The sequence below is a fragment of the Chenopodium quinoa genome, unplaced genomic scaffold (genome assembly GCF_001683475.1).
Source record: "Chenopodium quinoa cultivar QQ74 unplaced genomic scaffold, ASM168347v1, whole genome shotgun sequence".
Lineage (NCBI taxonomy): Eukaryota > Viridiplantae > Streptophyta > Magnoliopsida > Caryophyllales > Amaranthaceae > Chenopodium > Chenopodium quinoa.
Window position 1 is genome coordinate 412534 of NW_018742861.1, and position 10188 is coordinate 422721.

General features: G+C 33.2%; 1 protein-coding gene across 3 annotated transcripts; it reads right to left on the minus strand.

Annotated features, from left to right (window-relative positions):
* Window positions 1-273: 273 nt before the first annotated feature.
* Window positions 274-6103, minus strand: LOC110726105 (translation initiation factor eIF-2B subunit delta-like). 3 transcript variants are annotated; one of them, XM_021905563.1, is made up of 7 exons: window positions 5357-6103; window positions 4218-4361; window positions 3641-3996; window positions 1442-2186; window positions 1266-1362; window positions 1114-1168; window positions 274-690 (listed from the first exon to the last, which is right to left on the minus strand). In XM_021905563.1, the coding sequence occupies exons 1-7, from the start codon at window positions 5829-5831 to the stop codon at window positions 631-633; spliced, it is 1932 nt and encodes a 643-aa protein (XP_021761255.1). In that variant the 5' UTR covers window positions 5832-6103; the 3' UTR covers window positions 274-630. The 3 variants fall into 3 exon arrangements, with proteins under 3 accessions (XP_021761255.1, XP_021761256.1, XP_021761257.1); XM_021905564.1 differs by lacking the exon at window positions 5357-6103 and adding an exon at window positions 4690-5247 and having other exon boundaries at window positions 4218-4387; XM_021905565.1 differs by lacking the exon at window positions 5357-6103 and adding an exon at window positions 4690-5246.
* Between the last annotated feature and the right edge of the window lie 4085 nt (window positions 6104-10188).

Below are 10188 nucleotides of genomic sequence, written 5' to 3' on the forward strand. Positions count from 1 at the left end.
AACCGAGTCAAAATCAGACAAAAATACCTTATTTTATACGGAGTATAAAGAGAGCATAGTTGCCCACTTTTTAAGAGACATACCATAGTAAATTTCTGCTGTTTTTTTTAGTTTGATGTAGAACACTGGAACTGTGAGTTGAGAATTTGAGATCAATTCTTTTTTTTTTAAAAAAAAAAAATTTAAAATAAAAAAGCAAATGAGTGTAGCAATCAAGCACTATTATGAATTCATGATAGAATAATACTTGTAATTAATAATAAGGAATCAAACTTGAAAAGAGATTAAGCTACTCCGTATATATATGACTTACACCTTATATCACACCTACTATAAGTGTAAAACTTTAAAAAAAAAAAAAAAAAAAAAAAAAATCATCATACTGAATTGTGATTAATTATTCTAGTTGGCTAAATCATTCTAAACAATGTTCAAAATAATACATAGACAACGATTCCTGTCAAAGAATGCTGGATCAAAACTGCTTGGTGCAGTTCATTAGTAACATGAAATGAGCCTTCACTTGTATACTGGGATCAAATTTATGACATTAAATATGAGATTCAAACCTAACACCTTTACAGTAGTTAGCCTTGTTATCAACAAGTATTTAAACACAATATCTGCACATTAAAATAGGTGTTCTTTCCCATATTCACGCACAATTACTGGCACGCTCGTAGGTGGAATCTGTATAAAACAAATACTGTAATCAGAAATTGAAGAATAAAAGTAGAGTATCAAAGGTTGCAATTTTACAAATTTGCATCAAAGGTCAAGAAATGACAATGGTTTAATCTTTAATTGTTAATTTTGTAACATATGGCATAGTTACTTGGTTTAAGAATCTGGAAAAAGTAGGATGCAGGATGATTACTTGACAGACAGCATGTTGTTCCAGAAAAGCTAGGTAAGCTAACTATAATAAAGAATATAAGTTACATAAAAAGGAAAACTTAAACAATACAGCACGATTCACATTGCTGTACCAATAAAAATGATAGATATATGAATTTTCAAGAAGGGTAGAGTATTATAAATATAAGTAACAAAACAGGTGTGGGGCAATAGTATTGAAAGCAAAAATTTACCAACCAACAAGAAGCAGCTTACCATGCCATAGTCAGTAACAATCAACGATATGTAATCTGAGGGAGTAGCATCATATCTGTGAATGACATCATTTATGTCATTAGGTCTAAAAATTACAATACTATTTATGTTTTATCCAAAATAAGAAAGGAATATAGAAGTATGATACTCACAATAAATTTAGGAGCTGCAAATTTTTCTTATTCACCCAATCGTCCAAATAATTTAGATCCTTTCTACCGGATACCTTAGCTATAACGTCAGGATCACCTGCAAGGAACACACTCATCATTATAAAAAATCTGGGAGCTCTATGGAGACAACTCGATAAGAGAGAAAAGTTAATTACCAAGTTCATTAGTACATATGGAATCAAGTAGGACTCTCTCATGAAACTTGTAGGCTTCACAGCAAATAAGTACAGGAACACGGAATGAATGAGCAACCATAGAAACACATGCAGTTCCAATTCTTGAATAAACTATTCCATTAGACAATATGGAAGCAGCACCTAAGAAAACTTTTGTGACTTCATGCATGACATAAGAAACTGCATTAATATGCGTGTATGTACAGCTCAACCCTTTTGCAATTAGTCTTCGAAGCAATCTTTGACCTTCAAACTTTGGTCGTGAATCAACTATCACAACACGGAACTTTTTCCCAAGCTCATGGGCATATACCAATACCATTTCAACAACACTAGAGCAACCATAAGTAAGAAGAACATCACCGTCCCTAACTTTTGTGACAGCCTGTTGCACAATTACTTTGTCTGCTATTACGATTTTTTCATTAATAAAACGATATATATCAGAAGATAATGTAGCTTTTGTATCCGTCTCAGTAAGATTTGAAGGCAACTTTGCAATGCGGGCCTTTACGTATCTTATTGCATTACCCATACTGATAGAGAGGGGGCGGCATTCATTTAAAAATGACACGTAGCTACTGATCCTTGTCGCTAGATCTCTGGTTAGAATTTTGTCTACAGGGGTATGGTAGTCTTCAATGGCTTCTTTAAAAGCATAGAGCATTGCAATACATCGTGCATTACTTCCAGATACATCGCCCGACAAATATTGCAAACCCACCTGACATCAAAAGCAAATACCAAGTATATTTAAGTATTTAACTATTTTGGTTGAATTTGATCAACTAAATTATTCTTTCTCTAAGCTCTAAGGCTTAAGATTGAAAAATACTCTAAATCACATTGCCATTTAGCTAGCTAAGGTAGGAAAACAACTGACAAAGTAGGGAACTCTTGGTTGTCTTGTAACTTGGCTTCTGGATTTAAAAAATGAGTTGCCAGATAAACCAATTTCTTTCTAAAAAAATAATAAAACTGTTCAAGTCTAAATACTCCACCAGATAGCTCAAGTAACAATAAGTCTAAATCAATGTTCTTATGCGTTCGTATGAAAAATAAATAAATAAATAAAAATCTGGAAAGGGCATGACATTTAATATGATTATTACATAATGTGAATTCCATATGATATTTAATAAACAATAAAATACTAGGAAACTTAAAAAATGATGCATGGTGTTCTCCGACTCATCATTACTTTAGACAGTGAAGATGTTATGAACCCAACCCTTTCCATTCAATCAAGAAGGAAAAGATTTGGATATCTTAACTAATGGTTAATAACATCTATGAATCTTTCTTTTTTTTTATATATATTTATTTTGACTTCAAAATTAACCTGTCCTCATCTTGTTAGTCACATTCTTCAAAGGTAATAACTAAATTTTGATGAGCCGAGAACTTGATACACCAATGCTGAACTCATAAAAAACCTAATAAGTTATATATATTGATTATTGAAAAATTAACAGATAAAAAATGACATTGAATCTAAGCCCATAAAGATGATGTTTACCATAGTAGGTCCTTTTCCAATTGTGCACCAAACCAATCATTCTAAACCTTGGATTTGTTTCACCCATGATAAGCGCCTTGGAAAGGCAAAATAAGGAAGGAATCTAGATGCCGTCCAAAATTTAATTATGCATTGGCTTGCGCAAGAAGTGGATTACAGACACTCAATGAATATGATGATTTAGATATAGAGTGAGAAATCAGTGTAAGCAGACCAACAGTAAAAATGAGAAGGGATGTAAAAGTATTCATTCAGAATTGTTCCTTCTCTTTCTTCTTTTAGGGTTTTACTGGTAAATCAAGTGGTAATTTCACAATTCACAGCACCATCAAAACAAAATATCAATTAATTTCAATATTGCTTCTTAATGATCTCCTTCACGATATCTCTGTTTAAACACATTTTTTAATAGCCTTCAAAAGTCTATAAAACCCACTTACAAAAACCAAGGCCAGCTCACTCACAAGCCAATCAGATAGGAGAAGAAGGTATCTAGCTTAAGGCATTCTTGACTTAGAAACCACAATCTTAACTTTGTCTCATAGCTGTAATTCTGTGGTGGATTTTACCAGTGACATTTGAACTTTATTTAATTACCATCTTTAATGCTGATAAAAACAAAAATCAAATTGATAAAAAAAGCTGGTAAGTTAATGTACCTTGTACACAGCAGGATGAACTGAATCAAGATTGAAAATTTTTGACTCGAGGTCACGGAGCTGATTTCCACGTTCATACTGAGGCAAATGCTGAAACAACTCCACTCTGTTTCTAGCTTCAGGTTTGTCAATAACAGAGCGCTTTTTAGCCTTTTCCACTCTGCTCTTGTCATCATACTGCATCCGAGGATGGTAAACATCCTTCTTCTTGTCTTTCTCCGATGGCCGATCACCTCCTTTCATTTCAGGTACTGACACTGAGGATGTTGCCAAAGGAACATCTTTTTTCTGTGGATACTGCTTAGATGCTTTGGTTGGCTTTTCAGTGACAGGAGGTGCGACTCCAGAAGCCGCAGCTGCAGTAATCATACCCATCACTTGTTTAGATCAATCAACGTCTTGCTAAATGGTCATGTATACACAGTATTCAAAAGAAAGTATCCAAAAATATTCCAAAAATTATAAGCACTAAGTGCAATATTTGACAGCAATCAAACAAAAGTTCAAACTAATGACTAACCCTCCCCCCCCCCCATCTCGTACACACACGCACAAAAATAAATGAAAAAGTCTGAACCTTTTTTAGTAGATTTTGCAGCTCTCTGAGCCTCCTGTAAAGCGCGCCTTTCAGCTTTGCTAGTTTTATCCTTCAACGGTTTGGAGGTCACCTTTTTGTCTTCATGGTGAGACACTTGTACTTCTGATATATTTCCTCCCTTCTCTGCATCATTGGTTTCATTAAAAAAACTGCAACATAGATCATGTTCAAATATAAAAAGAGATACTTACTAAAGGCAATTTAATATAAAAGTAAAATGATTCTATGAATGCAATGTGGGAAGGAAAAGAAAAGGAATAAAAACAAACTCACAAAATGCATATATTGACATCTACACCTTTACTACTCAAAATAAACAAGCTTTGTTAATGCATAGCAAATTTCAGCTTTTAAAGTTCACATACAAATCAATTTCAATACATTGATGTTGCCAACCAGCAAATTATGAATGCAAATATGTTGGAAGAATCAGAATCAGAAAGCTTATTACTTCGCATCAACTCGATCCATTCCGCTACCAAAACACAGAGCGAGATCACAATGGTTGAAATGAAACAACTTAGCTCAGATCATGAACTGAATCTTTGTACAAGGGAGCTCTTCTTACAATGACTAAAGTCCGAAAACGAAAAGCAAGATTTAAAAAATTAAAAGCTTACACTATCCCAAGAATCTTCTTATCATCACGAATCAAACATAAAAAGCCTACGCAACTACACACCGCTTGTAATCAAGATAATAAAATTCCCCAATTCTGCTCCCAGAAAAGCATCAGATTGCAGAAAATGTAATCATATCTTAAAAATAAATTCGAATATGACAGCCAAAAGCATTTATACCATTTGCCCAATAAATATAAATAACAAAAATTCATCATATAATTTGTAATTTTCCCACAATACAATATCATCATACACTTTGTAATTTTCCCACATTACACTATCATCCAATTTTGATTTTTTTTTTTTTTTGCAATTCATCAACAAAATGATTTTTTCCAAATTGGTTATATATAAGCAGGTTGTCCCGTTAAGTTCACAATAATTTCAAAATAATACAGAACAAGAAATAAATCCTTAAATCAATTCAAAAATTAAACTCGAATTAAAGTTATAAACAAAAAAAATTACAACAAATAATGAAAATAGATTACTAACCATGATGAATAACAGTCAAATCAGCATCATGAGCAGATTGTTGATCAGCAACAGGAGAATTAACACCAGACATATCAAAACCAAGACTGTACTTTCCAGAACTACTTCGAACCCAGTCGTCGGAAAAATCAGGCTGAGATGACTCAGGCGAAGAAGCGGCGAGGTAGGAGTGAGAATCGTCGTAAACACGGTGAGCGGCGGAGACAGTGGCGGCGGCAGTGGCGGCGGAGTGGGCGGGGACAGGAACAGGGAGAGAAGTGGAGGCGGCGGCGGCGGAGGCGGCGGAGGCGGCGGAAGTGTCGGAGGGGATCGGCGGAGGAGGGATCATAACCGGAGAAAGGGCGGAGTCGTCGGCGGAGACGGTGGCGGAAGAATTAGGGTTTAGGGTTGGGGTAGTGGGATTGAATGTGAAACCAACTTGGCGGATTTTTGGGTCGATTCTTGCTCTATTTTGGGGGTTTCGTCGAGGTTCCATTTTCGTTTTTTCTTTTTTTTTTTTTAGGAGGGGAGGATTGGTTATTTAATTTTTTATGGTTTGTAGTATTTTATTTTAGGTGAATTTTATTTATTTATTTTTTTTTTTGAAGGAAAATTTAATTTTGCCATTTTGGTGATTATTGGAGAGAGTTTGGGAATTGAGATTTAGGTGAGAGAAAAGGGGCAAGAATTTTTTTAACTTTGAATTGTTGATTTGATTTGTGTTGAGTTTAGTCTTAGGTTTGATTTGGGGTTGATTTTGGGAGTTTATTGATGGGTAATTAATTGGACTTTTTTTTTTTTTTGTTTGAGGAAAAATTAATTGGATTTGTTGTTAATTATTATGAAGTATAACTTTTTAAAGGTTTTTAATTATTTTATGATGGAGTTAAGGAAATTAAATCGTTTTTAATTGAGTTTTTTTTTTAATTTTTTTTTTTATTTTGGTCGTTTATTTTGGTCGTTTGTATAAAAGTTCTGTTAGCAAATAACCATGTCAATGAAAAGACTTTAATTTGTTGGTTACCTTAAAGGCTTTTATCACTACTATTCGGGTTTAAAAATGGACTTCAAACAAAGATTTCATTTGAAACACTAATGATAGTTACCAACTTTAAAAACTTCTTGAGAGTTCACCAATCCTATTTATCCTAGTACAGTCAAACATTAAAAGTAAAACTAGGATTGATATTAATATGGCATTTTTTTTTTATCTTTTAGCTAGTTTATTTGTAATGCCTATTTAAAGTCATACATATCTTCAATAAAATTTAGACAGCTTTGAAGTTTAAGATATTAACGAGCATTCGCTATCAAGGTTTGGTTTGACATACAACCGAGACTTGTATGCCCTCGAACACGCGACATACAATCTTAATCACGAATGTTCAAATTCTTTCCCTTGATTTACGGATTAAGCTACTTATTTTTATTAGGTTTTTGACCGCCTATCAAAATATACATATGTATTAGGTAGTTCATAAATAAGAATTTAAGAACAACAAAGCAATTTTATAGAGGGAAAAAAAAAGGTTTTGTTGGTTGGCTTTTCAAATAAGTACAATTACATAAAATTGAAACTATTTGCTACTCGCCTACTCTTATAAGGAAGCTTTGATCAAGGTTATCGATTTCAAACTAGTAGTATTATATTTATGTAAAAATCATGTTAATTATTGCCAATCATCAATGAAGTTTTTGAATTACTTAAGAGAGACAAATGTTTTGGTTCATTTTTCCATTTTCCTTTCTTTGTTTTGATAAACCTCGGGTAGGAAACAATTTTAAACTGGCTTGGTAGAAAGTTAATACTCCGTATAATTTTAAGTGAACAAAGGAAACCCGTTATCCTTTTGTACGTAATATATGCCACATATTCCGCTTCACGCTTCCCCACTTTCTCTATTTCTCTCTGCTTCCCTTCACCTTCCATTTTCTTCCATTTTTATCACATAAGTTTTTGTTTAATTAATATAATAAAGCCCTTTTTAAAATCATATTTTCCATGAAAATGGTTTTATATAAAAATTAATAGTTTGTAAAAATATTTTCAATCAAAATAAACAAAGCCTAATAGCACTATCATCAGAGAAAAAAAAAAATTCCCTCTTCACTCACTCACTCTCTCTCTCCCTCTCCCCTCCATGTTTGATTTTTAAAGAAAGAATTTTTTTCATCCCACCAACAACAAACCATAAAATTCCCTCACCACTCTCTTTCTTACTTTTTACTTTACCCCGGCCCACTATATTCTCTCTTTTACTTATTTTCAATTTTTATATTAATTACTATCCATAATATTTCTTACCCATATATTTGACGATAATTAAATTGTAATTAATTAAAATTATGTAATTAATTACAAACCAATTAAATAATAATGATTATTGTAAGACACAAGTAATAAAACTATAAATGCATTACATTAATAAAAAGTGAAATATGATTGCGATACTTGATGATTAAAGCGTCATTATATTTTAAGGATTATTGTCACCTATCAAGTCATCTTTCAAAGATTGATGATTAAAGCGTCAATAGATTTTAAGGATTATAGCGTCCCTTATCTCCAAGTATTTATTAATGTCGATAGGTCATCCTGTTTGAAACTGAAATTTCTCATCATTAGTTATGGTACCATTGTACTAGCTTCACCTCCTAGACGCGAAATTAGGCGATTTGTTTCGTAATATCTTCTTGTTATTTCAGCATTCCGATAGACCGTCGTCGAGCCTACCAAAGATAAAAGTCCTATCTTGGTCTCACTAGCTAATAGCAAGGGTAAGAAAGGGTCGAACCCAAGAGAGGCGTTGAATCAACCATCGAGATACTACCGTTTAAATAAGCTAAATTAAATGAAGTCAATATTGGGTTGGTTTTATGTAACATGAATTAATTCAAATCAACTAAGACTAAAGGGTGATTAACAATATTTAGAGGATTCTAGGGATCGGGATATACCATTAAACTTAATCACAAATCACAAATAGCATGTAGCAAATTATGGTAAATTAAGGGGATAATATAGGGAAGTCATCTAAAGCACCCTACTACTCTCTCAAGCAAGAGGGATTACTTGAATCATGAATACAACCTACTCTCGTGGTTACAAAGCATGAAACAAGTATTAAAGCATAATCACGATGACAAAAACATTCCCTTAACTGGAAATTCCTATTCTCATGGCATTTCAAGTCAATTAAGCATAAGGGAGCTAACTCAAGTTCATCTCTCGATCCTTCGTTGAGAAAGCTTGGATAATAGTTCTAGCAATGGCCATATACAAGAACTAAAGCAATTAAACCGCTTAAACTCAACTAATTAACACCCAAGAATTACCAAATTAACCCATGTAACAGGTAATTAGTGACTATATTGAGGGTTTCACCCAAACCCTAGAAAATTAGACTACCCATCACAATCCATGGAGATTAAAGCAATTAAGGTTTTCAAGCTACTCGTGGACAAGATTCAAACTAAAGATTAAGCTAATTAACAATCTAAGTATACAAGATTTAAGCAAAATAATTAACCATCAAAGCAATTAAAATGGAAGAGAAGAGTAAGAAAAGTTACTAAAAGCTTCAACTTGAATAACAACGCTGGAACTTATCTTCTACAATGATTAAGATTGAAATTTCTAAGCTAGCAATTAAAATCTAACTAATGATTTGAGAATATTTGTGTTTGTAAAATTAAAAACTAAGAGAAAGGTCTAAAAACTTGGATGCCGTACAAATGAGCTCAAGAGGTTATTTATAAAGACCCCCACATAAAAAAGACAGAGAAAACGAGAGTCGGGCACGGCTACAGGTCTACACGGACGTGCCAAACTTGTCACGGACGTGCAGCCTAATCTGCACGGACGTGTGTAGACACCTAAAAATGTCTCCCCAAAACCAAACCCGATGATGAACACCTGTCACTGCCATTATTGGTCAGGTTGAGTATTTAATCTTTGGAGAGCTTAAATCCATGTTTTATCCAATATATTTCATGAACCAATCCAATTTCTAGCTCATTTCCCTAAGCCTTAAACCTATATTCCTAATTACACCATACTTCCCCTAAGCACTCCAAGGAGTCTATACTTTACCTGAACTTCTATACTTAAAACCAAGGCGTGAAAAGGTAGAATTAACTGAGGGTTTGGACCAAATCAACTCTACTTTTAAATTAATTATTTTCATTTGATTTATTTTTATTTAAGTTACTAACGGTTTATTCATGGTGTAGCAATTCAAGGAAACGCGAAAAGTGAGTAATTGATTCACTTAATTACTCTTATTTTTATTCTTGTTGCTAGTATCATGATAGGATTATTATATTTGATTTGACTAATGATATTATGGTTAAATTGCTTCCAATATTAATATATATTTTATTATATTTATTGATCACCATATTGCAATTTAAAGGGAATATGTAATTGAAAATCACGCCTAATAAGATAATTTGGACAACCGGTTTAGGTTCCTTTTTAATCTTGTTATTAATTAAAGTGAACACTAATATTTTAGAATTATGTACGTGTTGCATTAATATTCAACCAATTTAGCCTAATGAAGTTTGGTTCAAATTGAATATTTTATTTGTATGCCTTTTAGATCGCATGAATCACTTTTCACTTTAAGAATCGAGTAGAGGCCAATACGAGCGAATGTGACTCCATGACTCACTTCGTACCATCATCCCCGATCCTCATTTCGTGGTTCCGAACCATATGGAGTTAGTAATCTCATGGATTATGAATGGGGTGTAACCTTCACGGGTCAATCGTTGTTGCCTATCGTTGTCCCTTATCGTGGTTGCCTTTTTATGATCCGTGAACGGTTTACAAGTTCCTTAAAAACTTG